Source organism: Pristiophorus japonicus, chromosome 11 (assembly GCF_044704955.1).
Source record: "Pristiophorus japonicus isolate sPriJap1 chromosome 11, sPriJap1.hap1, whole genome shotgun sequence".
Lineage (NCBI taxonomy): Eukaryota > Metazoa > Chordata > Chondrichthyes > Pristiophoridae > Pristiophorus > Pristiophorus japonicus.
The window spans coordinates 95909289-95926013 of record NC_091987.1 but is presented as its reverse complement, the minus strand read 5'-3'; the positions used below and the strand labels follow the sequence as shown (position 1 = coordinate 95926013).

At 45.5% G+C, this 16725-nt stretch overlaps 2 protein-coding genes and 1 long non-coding RNA gene across 12 annotated transcripts in view; 2 read left to right on the top strand and 1 right to left on the bottom strand.

Annotated features, from left to right (window-relative positions):
• synj1 (synaptojanin 1) overlaps positions 1-7081 on the top strand; it is a 131514-nt gene extending 124433 nt beyond the window's left edge. For 7 of the 8 annotated variants that reach the window (XM_070893758.1, XM_070893754.1, XM_070893757.1 and 4 more), the window contains one exon: positions 3178-7081. In XM_070893758.1, coding sequence (XP_070749859.1) covers positions 3178-4059 — 882 coding nt within the window. In that variant the 3' untranslated portion in view covers positions 4060-7081. The remainder of the gene's footprint in view (positions 1-3177) is intronic. The other variant, XM_070893753.1, reaches the window with a different exon arrangement.
• The window catches only part of LOC139276177 (uncharacterized), a 55160-nt gene extending 39817 nt beyond the window's left edge, over positions 1-15343 (bottom strand). Inside the window, exon 1 of the long non-coding RNA XR_011595837.1 lies at positions 15294-15343. This is a non-coding gene — a long non-coding RNA (uncharacterized lncRNA). The remainder of the gene's footprint in view (positions 1-15293) is intronic.
• cfap298 (cilia and flagella associated protein 298) overlaps positions 10934-16725 on the top strand; it is a 15042-nt gene continuing 9250 nt past the window's right edge. Inside the window, exon 1 of one of the 3 annotated variants that reach the window (XM_070893759.1) lies at positions 10934-11040. The gene's annotated coding sequence lies outside the window, so the exon portion shown is untranslated. Of the gene's footprint in view, positions 11041-15447; positions 15539-16725 lie in introns of those variants that run through there. The other 2 variants (XM_070893760.1, XM_070893761.1) reach the window with 2 other exon arrangements.

The window sequence follows — 16725 nt, the reverse complement described above, 5'->3', positions numbered from 1 at the left end:
TAGAGGTAACAAAGGCATTGATGATGGTTTCAACATTAGGTGAGCTGAGGCAGGGACGGAGATGGGTAAAATGAAAGTAGGTGATGGAGAGGATATAGGGTCGGAAGCTAGGCTCCTGGTTAAAAAGGATGTCAAATTTGCAGACTGACTGATTCAACCTCAGTGGCCAGGGAGAGGGATGGAGTTGGTGGCTAGGGGATGACGTTTGTGGCGGGACCGCAGCTAATGGCTTTGGTCTTCCCAATATTTAATAGGAGGAGATTCCTGCTCATCCAATATTGAATTTCGAGCACGTAGTTTGACAAATCAGAGATAGTGTAAAGTAGAGATAGATGGTGATGAGGTAGAGGTGGGTGGCGTTGGCATACAAGTGGAACCTGATGTGTTTTTGGATGATGTCGCTGAGGGGCAGCATGTAGCTGAGAAACAGTAGGGTGCCAAGGATAGATCCTTGGGGGACTCTAGAGGTGATGGTGCGAGAACGGGAAGAGAAGCCATTGCAGGTGATTCTCTGGCTTTGACTGGATAGATAGGAATGGAACCAGGTGAGGGCAGTCCCACCCATCTGGACAAGGAGGAGAGGCATTTGAGCTGGAAAGTTGTGGTCAACCATGTCAAAGGCTGCAGACAGGTAGAGAAGGATGAGGAGGGATAGTTTACCACAGTCACATAAGGATGTAATTTGTAACTTTGAGGGCAGTTTCAGCATTTTGGCAGGGCCGGAAAGCTGATTACAGGAGTTCACATGTGGATTTGCGAGAAAGAGCGGTATTGATTTTGGAGGTGACAACACGTTCGAGGACTTTGGACATGAAAGGGAGTTTGGAGATGGGGCAGTAGTTTGCAAGGACAAAAGTGTGAAAGAGTGGGTTTTAAGAGGAGAGGGGTGATAATGGTGGATTTGAAAGGGAGTGGGACAGTACCTAAGGAGAGGGAACCATTAACAATATTGACTAACATGGGGTCCAGGAAAGGACGTTTGGTGGTCAGTTTGGTTAGAATGTGGTGAAGTGAACAGCAGGGTTCGGTCTCATGGACAAGATGAGCTTAAAGAGGATAGGAGGGAAACTAGAGAAGATGTTTGGGCAGAGGGGAATCTTGGGGGAATTTTGGCTTGGTGGGTTAGGGGAGTGAAATGGCAGAGGCTGTTGAAGGGATGGTCTCAATCTTAGTGACAAAGAAATCTATAAGCTCCTAGCATTTGTTGGTGGTGGAGAGAGAATGGGAGAGGGATTTAAGAGCAGGGTTTGTAGTGAAGAGAAGCCAGGGTTAATCATTGCATTCCAGAATGATCCTGGAATAGTGAACAGTTTTGGCAGAGTAGAGCAGGATCCAATAGTGCTTTATGTGCTGCAGCCAGATCTGACTATGAACGTTTATGGTGGACAATTGGTTTAGCCATTGTGTTCATCCCTTGGACTTAAGAAGTGGAGATGGGGGCCAAACCAGGAGTAACAACCTGAGTGTGAGAATGTAGTTTTAATGGGGACCAGGGCATCAACGGTGGAGGTGAGGGTATGATCGAGCAGATCGATAGCTGCAGAAATATCGTGGTGAATGGAGGGCCAAAGGCTAGAAAGTTGGGAATTTGAAAGTGCTGTTGTAAATGATTTGGGTGAAGAGGTCTTTCCAGGGTTGACACAGAAGGGGGAATGTGACTGGTAAGGGATAAAAGGAAGGAAGTGGCCTTATGTGATGGCATGATGGGAAGTAGAGAAGTCACGAGATGGCAAGGTTGCGTGGGTTTCTGTGAAAAAGGGTAGGTGAGGTCATATGGAGGGAGAGATAAAGGTTGGGTCGGAATGAGAGAGAGAGAGACACAGACACGGAGACAGAACGAATAATGAGTTAAGATGGAGGTTGAAATTACCAAGGATGAAAAGTCACTCAGTGCAGAGACTGAGGGAGGAAAGCAGTGAAGATATTTCAGTGAGAAACTTGCCATGATACTTGGGTGGGCGGTAAGGAACGGGGAGTTTAAAAGGAGAGTGGGAGGGGTGGAACAAGGTGAAATAGTCAAAGGAGGAGAAGGTGCCAGAGGAGTAGGGGGACAGACCAAGGTATGATTTGGAGATGAGCGCCACACTGGGTGAGTGGTGCAAGGTGTATAGCCTGGCGGGAAGGGTTCATTAAGAGGGGGAAAGTGTCATCACCAATGTCCCGCGCAGTCCGGGACCGGCTTGTTCAATGTAAAGCTTTGCGCAAGCATGAAACTGGGCCCCGCAGCCCCTTTAAAGGGACCGCACACCCCCCCCCCAAAAAAAGAGGGAACATTGGTTATCACCTGTCAACCAAGTTTCTGACAAGGGCACGATGCAATCATCCACAGTAAGCTCATGGATGGCGAGGGCCTTGTTCACTAGTGAATGGACATTCTGGAGGGAGATGCGGGGAGGGGCGGTCATAGCTGATCCGCTGCCAGAGTCCATAGGCTCAGTGCTGGGAGGGGTGAATGGGACAGGAAGGAGGTTGGCAAGATTAGGCTCCAGCGGGCACGCTGGATAGGAAAGCCAGAGAGCAAGTAGGATGGGGCAGTTGGCGTTGCTGACTGTAAGGGGGCAGTGACGAGTGCCTCGATAGGTCCTTTGGAAGATACCATGAGAGGTACAAAGGGAAGCTGTAGGCTTATCCAAGAGGGAGTTGAGCTTGGGACGCTGGCAGGAGAGTAGGAAGGTCGAGGAGTGGTGATGAGTTGGGGTGGGAATTTGGGGGTGGGGGGAATGAAAGGAGGCATGCCAATGGGAGATAAGGGCCTGGGGAGGGGGAAGGAGAAAATAAAAAAAACGGGAAATAGAAGTGATGGACAGGGGCCCAGATAAGCACAAATGTGCATAAAATACCTACCAAAAGAATTTTAAAGCACCTTGTCAAATGGAGTATAGTAGTAAGGATTTATGATCTTGGCCATATTGCTGTGGGATAGTGCTATGTCGGACCATATTTCCTCCCGACAGGTAGTAAGGGAAGGAGGAAAAATCATGAGTATTGCTGTTCCACATGTTGTCATCGGCTAAAGCATAGACAGGCCTGGGAATATGTCATCCAGTGTTGTAATAATTTGGGAAAATTAAATGGTAAATTTATTAATTTTGTTTTTATTTCAATTAAGGTAACATTTTGAAGTAGTTCCAAAAATGATTATTTTTGTGTAACATTTTATTTTTGTTTTTTTAACAGCTAAAAGCCAATATTAACGGAATTAACAATGGAGGACCATCTAACATTGACCCTTTTGCTGACCTTTCACTTGACCGGCTTGCTGACCCTTGGACAAAGACCCAGTTATCAAGTGGAAACACTAGGTTGCAGCCAGCATTTGCCCGTATATCTCCAACTTTGTGCCAGCAACAATCCATCCAGCCTATTGTATCAACACAAGCTAATTGCATGCCATTTGTACCTCCCATTCCTCCCCGAAGTAAATCACAGGAGAGCTTCCAAGTCTCTCCTCGTCCTTTGAACTTTCTGGCCGATGGCAATGCATACAACACAAACCCTTTCACTGGAAAAACTGGTTACAATCCATTTAGGACTGATGCTCAAAACCCTGTTCAGAGGCCTGTTGTTGCGTCACAGCTATCTTTGCAAACCAGCAGCAGTTATCCTGTCCTGTCCACTAACTCATTGACTGCCGGAGCTGGAATTGGCAAAGCTGCCTTTTCATCAAATCCTTTTGTTGGCAACAATATCCTTCAAAGTAAATCTGCTACAAATGACAAAATGCAAACCAGTGGGTGGGTGACCTTTGAGGATAATGATTTTAGTCTAAAAGAAGGAAATCTCTCAACGGGTGCAAAACAAATTGACACCCAGGACCCTTGGAACGAAAATGTTAGCAATTTGTCATTGCAGAGGGCGCACAAATTATTTCTAGCTACAGATTTTGGGTTTGGTAGTGACTGGAATACAAGTAACACAGCAACTGGTGCATCAGTACCTGTACCAGCTCGAAGAGCAGCACCTCCTGTACCTATGAGATCAAATGTCATCATCCCGATCCTGCCATTCAACTCAGAGGAACCTGCCCCTTTATCAAAATCTGACTTTACCGAAAGATGAGAGGTGTTCCAATAAGGTGTGAAGGCTGATTTTAAAAAAAAAATGTTACTTGTAATTTGAATTTTTGTCGGGGCTTTACATGTGCAATATGTTGTGTTTAAAATGTCAAACAAACACTTGGCATCTCTTGTACAAGAAGATCAGCATTGGTGTTTTAAAAAAAAGTATTGGTCATGATTTTGTATGGTCAGCAAATTATTACAATATTTTGTTAAGGGTGCAGATTCAAAATCTGCCATTTCTTGGATGTTATATTAACAAATCAGTGGTCGCTTGGGCATCAACCTATACAAGATGAAGTTAAGATGACTAATGCAAGGAGAAGTGGTAATGCTATGGATTACATAAACTGTGTTTTTATTAAAAATGTGAAATTACACTGGTTAAAGTAATACTGTTGTACTCTGAACCCATCCAAGAAATCTTGGCTCAAATCTGACTTGCTATAAATCCCATTATAATTAACCAATGTTAAACTTTGTGACCGTCCAGTTGTTCTTGGAGGGTTTTCAGAATTTTCACCCTTTAACAGAGGTTGGTTCAGATTATCCAATTCTGTATTCTTGTAATGAAACTGCCAGGATATTTTAATATATCTAATTAAAATCCAAGATTGTTGCTAGGATTTTTGTAAAACTTAACAGTGGACGTCTCCATTCAGCATGTGAAGTACTAACTTTTTCTATCATTTCTATTTGTTCTTGTTTTTGTTTATCTTGACACACTCTTCTCCTTCCTCTGCAGGTTAGGAGTTGGTTTTGTACTAATGGACCAAGATATTACCCATGCTCAGCAAGTGTGAAACTGTTCAATTTCTTAGTGATTATACAATTATTTGACCGTCACTAACCTGTGTTCGTGGGCTCTTCTAGTAATGAAATCAAACTGACACTTGCCTCTGCAGTGGTTGTGGGCATACAGCACCACTATTGAAGTGAATTGGGTTGTATTTGTTGATGTCGGGCCCAGTATTCCTAATGACCGCTATATAATGCATCATAGTCCTTTGAGCAGCCTAAGTTCCACTGATGGGATGGAAGTCTGTTCACTCTAACTATAAGGGTCTCTGCAGAAGTAAATTTGGGCAGTGTCTACCCATTTCCTAGAAGGCATGATACAACACAACATAATGGGTATTAAATTAGCAGCTTCGCTGGGATGGCTGTTCGAGGAAGTATGTAAATAATGGTGTGCTTTTCTAAGGTGGGCTATGGCACACTTTGGGGGGGCAAAATAGAGGGAGCACCTAAGCTGTGCTGTATCTCACTTTGGGGGGTGGGAAGGCTTGATCCTGACATTGCGTCCCTGAAATTTGATAATGCTCTATTCCTAAGTATTAACATCTCGTGTCTTAATGAGCACAAAACTCTCTTCCCTGCATTCAATACCTACCCAGAAGAAATAAAATTTGAAAATTGTTGGTTAATAATTGAACCTTATTCATCAAAGATAGTAACACTAACTGCCAATCAATTACTATGATTAAAATCATATTACATTTAGTCTTCACTTATCAGCCTACTTGCATTACCTTTGTACATAACCTAGCATCAAACTTCATCCTTACTAAAAATGAGTTACGTTCCTTCCTAAAACTTGGGCTATCATTAAAGCAAATGAAAGCTTACCCACTATTTTCCCTATCGGCAAGAGACTACAGTGTAAAACTGCCTCTAATTTGTCATTCCCAGCACCAGCGTCCTTCATGTTGACAAGCACACTTGGCTCCCCCCCCTCCCCACCTAAAATGTCCTATCTACAAATTAATTTTATTTTATATAATATATAGATATATATATATATCAATATCATACATTTATATAACCTATCCAAACCTACTGGTGATTTCAGCAGTTAGGTCAAAGTTTGATTTATAGAAAAACATATTTCACAAAGTATGCATGGGTCTGTATGAACCAAGGTCATGGCAGCAGAAGGTGGAACACGGCTACTGAATAGTAAGACCAGAATCTGTTACATCAGTAGAAACTGCAACTATTCCAAACTGACCTCCAAATATTACCAAAGCCTGGACCATCTTCTGATATTTTAATTTTTAATATGGCACTGCATTCTTCCTTTGGTTTGACACAGTGCAAATGTTCATTTGTAAGGTTTTTGCTGCAATTGTGTGTTAATATATTGAACTATCTGTCCCAGTGCACTTCATGTTCAGATGCAGTCAATAAAAATGGAATTGTCATAAACCAAGCAATCTATTTAAATGTGGATCAGAAAATAGGCAGGTGATCCTTTTATTCCATTTTAAAAACTACCCTCCATATCATTGCCTTTTATTGAGCCAGCTAAATATTTCTGAACTGCATTAATGTAGGAAAATGGAATGGTCCTTTCATTGGGTGACAAATAGAATGTGACTCAAAATGCTGAAACATTTTTTAAAAATTCTTGCAGCCTTGTTGTAGATGATGCATTAGCTAAATTCTCACTACTGAAATCCAAAAGAGGCATTATAATAATGCTTGTTGCTGCTCTTTTTGCCTGTGGTGCAATGGGAAATCACTGTTTAAAAATGTATCTCCAGTTACATTTCAACTAGGTACACTTATACATGTAAATAGTGTCTAAGTGTATAACTCTTAATTCTAGTATCCGATTTTAAAACTTTCAATGTGCAAGTATGGTGTTGCTGGTGTGCAAACTTCCAGTTTGTAACTGTTGAGCTTTCCACTGACTTCTGTGGTTTATGAAAGGACTGCAACAAATATGTAATTTGCAACACCTTAAACAGTGTTTACAAAGTCCTATCTGCAATGTTTCAATGTGGTAAACTGGCTGTTTATAGTTTTTATAGGTCTCCTGGTCTTTAAAGTAATCTATCAATGTGTATCTATAATCCTACAAATTAAGCTTGGTACATTATATTCAGTGGACAACATGTCTTAATCTTTTCCTGAAGACTGCAGTATTGAGACTAATGTGTGCACAGTAAATTGTACATATCCTGTGATGTCAGAGTTGTATCTTAATTCAATAAACATAGCTGTGTCCTATAAATGTATTTTTGTAGCATGGTAGTTTTTTTTCTTTTTGCTAAGAACAGTAAAGCATATAAAAGCTGAATCATGGTGTGGACTAGTGTGCCCAAAGAACAGGTCGAGAAACTGCAGACATGTCGCCTGTGATATGATGTCCTTTTAGAGAATCAGACTGCACTCTCTGGGAGCACTGCTTTATACCAGAACCATTTCTGGACAGAAAATCACAGAAGCAAGCCAAATTAGGGAAGGGCACTAAACATGTTCACAGGCTGCAAACCAGTTTGAGATGTTCAAGTCCAAAACTGTACCAGACTTGCTTGTCACCAACTGCTGAACCAAGATACTTGTGGACAGGCTTTGACAAAAAGATGTACCTACTATGAGGTGGACTTATGCTACAAGATGCTCAAAGTTGGAACTTGGGTGCTAAGTGACCAGTCAGTGTAAACTGGAATCCCCTCTCCCTACAACAGTTTCCCTTTCTCACTACACATCCACATCATAGCTTGCTCCTGGATGTGACACTTGGAGTGGAAAAACCCTTCCATTGAATGCCTGGCATTCTGAACCATACTGTTTGGACATATTTTGCATGCACCAGCTTACCCTGTGTTGTAACTGTTATTTAAAAATAAAGGGCAAAATACATTTCACTGCTCTGCAGCACAGTTCAAAATGAATGTATCCAGGTAAAAGTTAACATCCATCAGGACATGTAGATGCTGATATGAATCAACAATGGGGGTAGATGCCTTTGTATCTTCCAATCAGTACTGTTGCAATCATCTTGATTCTTGAAAAACCACTTGGTGGCACCCACCACCACATCCTCCAGGTTAACCAATGATCAAGATGGTGAAAAGAGTGCACTCGATCCGCAGGTGTGTCTGATCATCCATATTTTCTGCAAAAGGATTATTTTATAATTCTCAGGATAATGGAAACTGTCCCTTACTATGCCATTGAACATGGAGATGTTGAATAGGATGGGTGATAGTGGACAAACCTGCCTCATTCTTTTGAGCGAGATTCAGTAAGTTTCCCATTTACCTTTACACAGATTTGGAGCTGGCATACACATTGTAGATTCTGCCACAAATCTTTCAACTTCTCCACGAGTTGCATGAGGCACTACTGAAGCTTTATACAAAGCAGTTGAAATGGTTTTTAAATAGCAATGTTAATAGGCAAGTTAGAACCCATCCCAATGCCACCAAAAAGATTTGGTTTGTCCAACTGGATTCTTCTGAGCCTTCGTGGATTGGGATTAGATAATGGTATGCGGTCACATCCTAATACCGATGCCACCAAATTCACTCTCGGCTGACACTGTAATGCAATAGTGTGGATGTGGTGTATTCAGAGGTGCCATTCTTCACAAGATGTAAAACAGGCCATGTCTGCCTGTTTTTACTGGTTAATGTTGCCATTAAAGAACTCTCAGCACTATTCAAAGAATAGCAGGAAGTTCTGATATCCTGACCAATATTAAGCCCTCAACCAATACTAATAGATTAATTGATCACATGAGAGAGGAGTTAAGACTGCAGGAAGGTAGAAGTAGCCCCCAAGCATGAAAAGCAGAGATGGGAAGGATGTGTTGTAGGATGAAGGCAGAAACCTATAAATTCTTTACATTAGAAAAGATTGCACATGTACAAACCTTGGGCCAATTTTATCTTCTCAGGAAAACTAAGTCTCTCTAATCTTTTATGTGCAGTTCTTTCTTTATGCAAAAACAAAATACACCACTCGCCTTTATAGATGCACAGTTGCAAAGCTGGTCATATTCTCTTCAGATGCTTTTACATTGAAGAAGGCAAGCAAGTAATTTTTCCCTTCAGCTGCATACACCTAAGTGTAAATCGTCCAAGGCTCAAGGAACTAATAAGATTAACAAAAATGTAGTTCTACAAATGTGCTATTGGGTTAAAGCTGCTGGTTTCAGTTAAGCAACTGATGAAGTTGGATCCTACTTGTTTGCACTCTGGATCCCTTTATATAGTACAAGCTTAAGCAAGTTTGAGGATTATACCTGTAAACAGTCAACATGGCCTTAAAAGGGGAAAATCTTGCCTGTTAAACCCCTTGGATGTCTTTGTAGTGACAACTTATTGTGGCAAATCCTACATGGTGTATTTAAACATCCAATAGGCATTTGACAAAGTTCCACATAAAATGCTATTAATTGAGCTCAAAGCTACAGGGATTCAGGACAAGTCTTGGGAATGGATACAAAATTGCTTGATTTTAGAAAACAGCAGGTAATTTGTCGACCAATGACTTGGATTCAGAAACTCATGAAAATTGTTCAATTTTCGAAGTACCAGCAAACTAGGAGGGGAAGTGGAAACAGGGTGCAGCTGGACAAAATGGTAGAATATTGACAGATGAAATTATTTTAGAGATCTAAGATAGCTGGGCACAGATAATCCAGAATATTACTTTAAGTTGTGGGAGTAGGATTATTTAAATTTTACTTTTTTTTAAAATTTGTTCCTGGGATGTGGGCGCACTGGCAAGACCAGCATTTTATTGCCCATCCATAACTGCCCTTGAGAAGATAGTGGTGAGCCACCTCTTGAACAGCTGCAGTCCGTGCCATGAAGGAATTCCCAGTGTTGTTCGGGAGAGAGTTCCAGGATTTTGACCCAGCGACGATGAAGGATCGGCGATATACTTCCAGGTTAGGATGGTTTGTAACTTGGAAGGGAACTTGGAGGTAATGGTGTCCCCATGCGCCTGCTGCCTTGTCCTTCGAGGTGATAAGAGACCACAGGTTTGCGAGGTGCTGCCGAAGATGCCTTGGCGAGTTGCTGCAGTGCATCATCATCATAGGCAGTCCCTTGGAATCGAGGAAGATTTGCTTCCACTCTTAAAATGAGTCCTTAGGTGGCTGAACAGTCCAATTCGAGAGCCATAGTTCCTGTCACAGGTGGGACAGATAGTCGTTGAGGGAAAGGGTGGGTGGGACAGGTTTGCCGTAGGCTCTTTCCGCTGCCTGCGCTTGATTTCTGCATGCTCTCGGCGATGAGACTCTAGGTGCTCACCGCTCTCCTGGATGCACTTCCTCCACTTAGGGCGATCTTTGGCCAGGGACTCCCAGGTGTCAGTGGGGATGTTGCACTTTTTCAGGGAGACTTTGAGGATATCCCTGTAACGTTTCCTCTGCTCACCTTTGGCTCGTTTGTCGTTAAGGAGTTCCGAGTAGAGCGCTTGCTTTGGAGTCTTGTGTCTGGTATGCGAACAATGTGGCCTGCCCAGCGGAGCTGATCAAGTGTGGTCAGTGCTTCAATGCTGGGGATGTTGGCCTGGTCGAGGACGTTAATGTTGGTGTGTCTGCTGCAGTGCATCTTGTAGATGGTACACACTGCAGACATGGGGCGTGGGTTGTGGAGAGAGTGAATATAGGTGTGGCCCGCCTTCCACATCAGGATGTTTCTCACACAAACAGCCAGACTAAATGATGCAGGTGAAAACGTTATAACAGTGAACGACAATTGGTTATTTCAATGGGAACCTGTAAGCATGTTTTTTCGTGAAAAGGGTGAACTAACAGCCTTCCCCCTCTGTAATTATCTCGTGTTAGCGGACATGCGGCCAGAGAGAGAATCGACTGGGAAAAGTAACCGGCTGTCCCACCGCGACCTCGGCCATGAATCCCAGCAGCGTATTAGTTTCTAAAGATATTCCAGAAATACAAGCTTAAGTGAAACGGTTTGAAAACTTCTCTGGCCACAGCGCCACAACGCGGTCTTGGACGAAACGACGACGCGTCGCCCCCATCGCAGCGGGGGAAACGCGGCTCGTGCGCGTGCGCCCGCGCCCGATCGGCACCCCAGCCTCGGCGAACGCGTGCGCATGCGCGTGCAAAGCTTCTAGCATGTTCTTCCGGGTTGGCGTGTGCGGCGTTTGAAAGGCTGCAGCACTCGACTGCTTGGAGAATTTTAAGACCCAGCTGTTGAATCTGCTTGGTGAGGTGCGTCTTATTGCACGGAATTAGTTTATGTTATTTATTTCCAGCTAGCCGTGGCATGGTGTTTTTTGTTGTCGAGTGCTGAAGTTGTGAGGAGTGCTGTGGTCACCATGGCAACTTGCTGTTTTACCAGCACCGCCCGGCAGCTGCTGAGGACGGTCACATTCCAGGACTCGGGGGTTTCTTTCTGCACCTCCGACTTCTTTTTAACAATCCCTCCAACAGCCAGAATTGAGGATTAATGAAGTGTCTCCAACACTGTTTCACTACTTCCCTTTCAGAGTTTCTCTCCAGGCAGTTTTGGATAGAGGAAGAAAAACTTGCAGATCCGATAGTGCTTTAGAGTTAATCAGTGGTCAGGGACCAGGAGGGTGCGACTGCAAGTCAGCAAGGTATGGGGTCCCAGAATGCAGTGATGGGGGAGCCTCAGCCCATGACCCTGTCCAACAGATAGGAGGTATTTGCGCCCTGTATGGACGAGGAAAAGTACTGCAGGGAGGATGGGCGAACTGACCACGGCACCGGAATATGGTCGTGATAGGGGACAGTGTATTGAGGGGGATAGATACTGTTCTCGGCAGCTGCGACGGGGAGTTCCGGAGATTGTGTTGCCTGCCCAGTGCCTGGGTTAAGGATATCTCCTCGTGGCAGGAGAACATAAGAAGTAAGAACAGGAGTAGGCCATATGGCCCCTCGAGCCTGCTCCGCCATTCAATAAAATCTTGGCTGATCTGATCATGGACTCAGCTCCACTTCCCTGCCCACAACCCCTTATCGTTTAAGAAACTGTCTATTTCTGTCTTAAATTTATTCAATGTCCCAGCTTCCACAGCTGTCTGAGCCAGCGAATTCCACAGATTTACAACTCTCTGAGAAGAAATTTCTCCTCATCTCAGTTTTACATGGGCGGCCCCTTATTCTAAGATTATGCTCTCTAGTTCTAGTCTATCCCATCAGTGGAAACATCCTCTCTGCATCCACCTCGTCAAGCCCCTTCATCATCTTATATGTTTCGATAAGATCACCTCTCATTCTTCTGAATTCCAATGAGTAGAGGCCCAACCTACTCAACCTTCCCTCATCCCTGGAATCAACCTAGTGAACCTTCTCTGAACTGCCTCCAAAGCAAGTATATCCTTTTGTAAATATGGAAACCAAAACTGCACGCAGTATTCCACGTGTGGCCTCACCAATACCCTGTATAACAATAGCAAGACTTCCCTGCTTTTGTACTCCAACCCCTTTGCAACAAAGGCCAAGATTCCATTGGCCTTCCTGATCACTTGCTGCACCTGCATACTAACTAACCTTTTGTGTTTCACGCACAAGAACCCCCAGGTTCTGCTGTACTGCAGCACTTTGCAATCTTTCTCCATTAAATAATAACTTGCTCTTTGATTTTTTTTTCTGCCAAAGTGCATGATCTCACACTTTCCAACATTATACTCCATTTGCCAAATTTTTGCCCACTCACTTAGCCTATCTGTCTTTTTGCAGATTTTTTGAGTCCTCCTCACACATTGCTTTTCCTCCCATTTTTTATCGTCCGCAAACTTGGCTGCATTACACTTCGTCCCTTCTTCCAAGAACTTGGAGTGGGAGAGGGAGATTGTTGTGGTCCATGTAGGAACCAATGTCATAGGTAAGAATAAGGTTTGGCTGAGGGAGTTTGAGGAGCTAGGGTCTAAATTAATAAGCAGAACCTCTCGGGTAATAATCTCTGGATTACTACCTGAGCCACATGCAAATTGGCATAGGATCAAGCAGATCAAAGCGTTAAATGCATGGCTCAAAGAATCGTGTGGGAGGAAGGGGTTTCAATTCATGAGGCACTGGCACCAGAACTTGGGAAAGTGGGAGGAGTTCCGTCGAGACGGGCTCCACCAGCGTCCTGGCAAATCTAATAACTAGGGCTATCGGGCTCAAATTTCCCCAACCCCCTTTTTCGGCGCACTCTCCCGAAAGCAAAAATGGCCACATTACATCAAGATTCAAAAGGGGCAAAGTGTGTTAAAAAGACAAGCCTGAAGGCTCCGTGCCTCAATGCAAGGAGTATTCGGATAAGGTGGATGAATTAACTGCACAGATAGCAGTTAACGGATTACGATGTGATTGGCATCACGGAGACATAGCTCCAGGGTGACCAAGGCTGGGAACTGAACATCCAAGGGTATTCAGCATTTAGGAAGGATAGACAGAAAGGAAAAGGAGGTGGGGTGGTGTTGCTGGTTAAAGAGGAAATCAATGCAATTGTAAGGAAGGACATTAGCCTGGATGATGTGGAATCGGTATGGGTGGAGCTGCGGAATTCCAAAGGACAGGAAACCCCAGTGGGAGTTGTGCATAGACCACCAAATAGTAGTCGTGAGGTTGGGGACAGCATCAAACAAGAAATAAAGGATGTGTGCAATAAAGGTACAGCAGTAATCATGGGTGACTTTAATCTACATATTGATTGGGCTAACCTAACTGGTAGCAATGCGGTGGAGGAGGATTTATTGTAGTGTATTAGGGATGGTTTTCTGGACCAATATGTCGAGGAACCAACTAGGGAGCTGGCCATCCTAGACTGGGTGATGTGTAATGAAAAGGGACTAATTGACAATCTTCTTGTGCGAGGCCCCTTGGGGAAAAGTGACCATAATATGGTAGAATTCCTTATTAAGATGGAGAGTGACAAAGTTAATTTGGAAATTAGGGTCCTGAATTTAAGGAAAGGTAACTTCAACGGTTTGAGGTGTGAATTGACTGGCAGAGGATACTTAAAGGGTTGACACTACTTTTTTAAAAAAGGAGGGAGAGAGAAAACAGGTAATTATAGACCGGTTAGTCTGACATCAGTAGTGGGGAAAATGTTGGAATCAATCATTAAGGAATAAATAGCAGCGCATTTGGAAAGCAGTGAAACGATCGGACCAAGTCAGCATGGATTTATGAAAGGGAAATCATGCTTGACGAATCTTCTGGAATTTTTTGAGGCTGTAACTAGCAGAGTGGACATGGGAGAACCAGTGGATGTGGTGTATTTGGACTTTCAAAAGGCTTTTGACAAGGTCCCTCACAAGAGATTGGTGTGCAAAATCAAAGCACATGGTATTGGGAGTAATGTATTGACGTGAATAGAGAACTGGTTGGCAGACAAGAAGCAGAGAGTCGGGATAAACAGGTCCTTTTCAGAATGGCAGGCAGTGACTAGTGGGGTGCCGCATGGCTCAGAGCTGGGACCCCAGCTCTTTACAATGTACATTAACGATTTGGATGAAGGAATAGAGTGTAATATCTCCAAGTTCGCGGATGACATTAAACTGGGTGGCGGTGTGAGCTGTGAGGAGGACACTAAGAGGCTGCAGGGTGACTTGGACAGATTAGGTGAGTGGGCAAATGCATGGCAGATGCAATATAATGTGGATAAATGTGAGGTTATCCATTTTGGTGGCAAAAACACGAAGGCAGAATATTATCTGAATGGCGGCAGATTAGGAAAAGGGGAGGTGCAACGAGACCTGGGTGTCATGGTTCATCAGTCACTGAAAGTGGGCATGCAGATACAGCAAGCGGTAAAGAAGGCAAATGGTATGTTGGCCTTCATAGCTAGGGGATTTGAATATAGGAGCAGGGAGGTCTTAATGCAGTTCTACAGGGCCTTACTGAGGCCTCACCTGGAATATTGTGTTCAGTTTTGGTCTCCTCGTCTGAGGAAGGACGTTCTTGCTATTGAGGGAGTGCAGCGAAGGTTCACCAGACTGATTCCAGGATGGCTGGGCTGTCATATGAGGAGAGACTGGATCAACTGGGCCTTTATACACTGGCGTTTAGAAGGATGAGAGGGGATATCATAGAAACATAAGATTCTGACGGGACTGGACAGGTTAGATGCGGGAAGAATGTTCCCGATGTTGGGGAAGTCCAGGACCAGGGGACATAGTCTTAGGATAATGGGTAGGCCATTTAGGACTGAGATGAGGAGAAACTTCTTTACTCAGAGTTGTTAACCTGTGGAATTTCCTGCCGCAGAGAGTTGTGAATGCCAGTTCATTGGATATGTTGAAGAGGGAGTTAGATATGGCCTTTGCGGTTGGGGGGTTCAAGGGGTATGGAGAGAAAGCGGGAGGGGGCTGCTGAGGGAGTGATCAGCCATGATCTTGTTGAATGGCGGTGCAAGCTTGAAGAGCCGAATAGCCTACTCCTGCACCTATTTTCTATGTTTCTATGCGCCAACTTTGTGCACTGGAAACGGCACCGATAAACTTACTCACGATTCTGGCCGCTCTGCTGTGTGTCCCGGGTCCTAGCGCGGCGCTCCTCATGAAGTAGGGTCGGAGCTACAGCCCTGCACTGAAAACAGTGCCGGCAGCTGTGCGCGTGCGCAGTAGAGCGGTCGCACATGCGTAGTAGCTCCGTCCCATGATTGTGATGATGATGCCTGCAGAATGCATCCAGCCCCTATCTCAGGTTGAATGGCCTGCCGCACAGGCCGGCTGCTAAGGGCTACAAGAAACGGGTTGGTGCGACTGTGTTTTGATCGGGGCGAGAAAAAGGGGGGAGAGATTAGTCGTCTTTGCCTGCAGTCGAGTGGTTTGGACCAAGGCAAGCTTGTCGTGCAGCGATGTCGCTTGCCATGTTGGGCAGGCTTTGCATTCGTTTGGTTGGGTGACGGTTTTGTCATGTTAAAGCAGCAGACACAGTGACAGCCATGTGCTTAACCGACATCCCATCCTGTGCATCAATAAATAATTTACGTGTGAGGTTCTTTGAAGATGTCCCACTCCCTCCCTCCCTCTCCACTCCCTCCCTCCCTCTTCCTCACTCCCCCTCCCTCCCTCTTCCTCACTCCCCCTCCCTCCCTCCCTCTCCCTCCCTCCCTCTTCCTCCCTCCCTCTTCCTCACTCCCCCTCCCTCCTCCCTCCTCACTCCCTCCCTCTTCCTCACTCCCCCTCCCTCCCTCCCTCTTCCTCACTCCCCCTCCCTCCCTCCTCTCCTCACTCCCCCTCCCTCCCTCCCTCTTCCTCACTCCCCCTCCCTCTTCCTCACTCCCCCTCCCTCCCTCCCTCTTCCTCTCCTCACTCCCCCTCCCTCCCTCCCTCTTCCTCACTCCCCCTCCCTCCCTCCCTCTTCCTCACTCCCCCTCCCTCTTCCTCACTCCCCCTCCCTCCCTCCCTCTTCCTCACTCCCCCTCCCTCCCTCCCTCTTCCTCACTCCCCCTCCCTCCCCCCTCCCTCCCCCTCCCTCCCCCTCCCTCCCCCCCCTCCCTCCCCCCCCTCCCTCCCCCTCCCTCCCCCTCCCTCCCCCCTCTTCCTCACTCCCCCTCCCCCCCTCTTCCTCACTCCCTCTCCCTCCCTCCCTCTCCCTCCCTCCCTCTTCCTCACTCCCCCTCCCTCCCTCTTCCTCACTCCCCCTCCCTCCCTCTTCCTCACTCCCCCTCCCTCCCTCTTCCTCACTCCCCCTCCCTCCCTCTTCCTCACTCCCTCTTCCTCACTCCCCCTCCATCCCTCTTCCTCACTCCCCCTCCATCCCTCTTCCTCACTCCCCCTCCCTCCCTCTTCCTCACTCCCCCTCCCTCCCTCTTCCTCACTCCCCCTCCCTCCCTCTTCCTCACCCTCCCTCCCTCTTCCTCACTCCCCCTCCCTCCCTCTTCCTCACTCCCCCTCCCTCCCTCTTCCTCACTCCCCCTCCCTCCCTCTTCCTCAC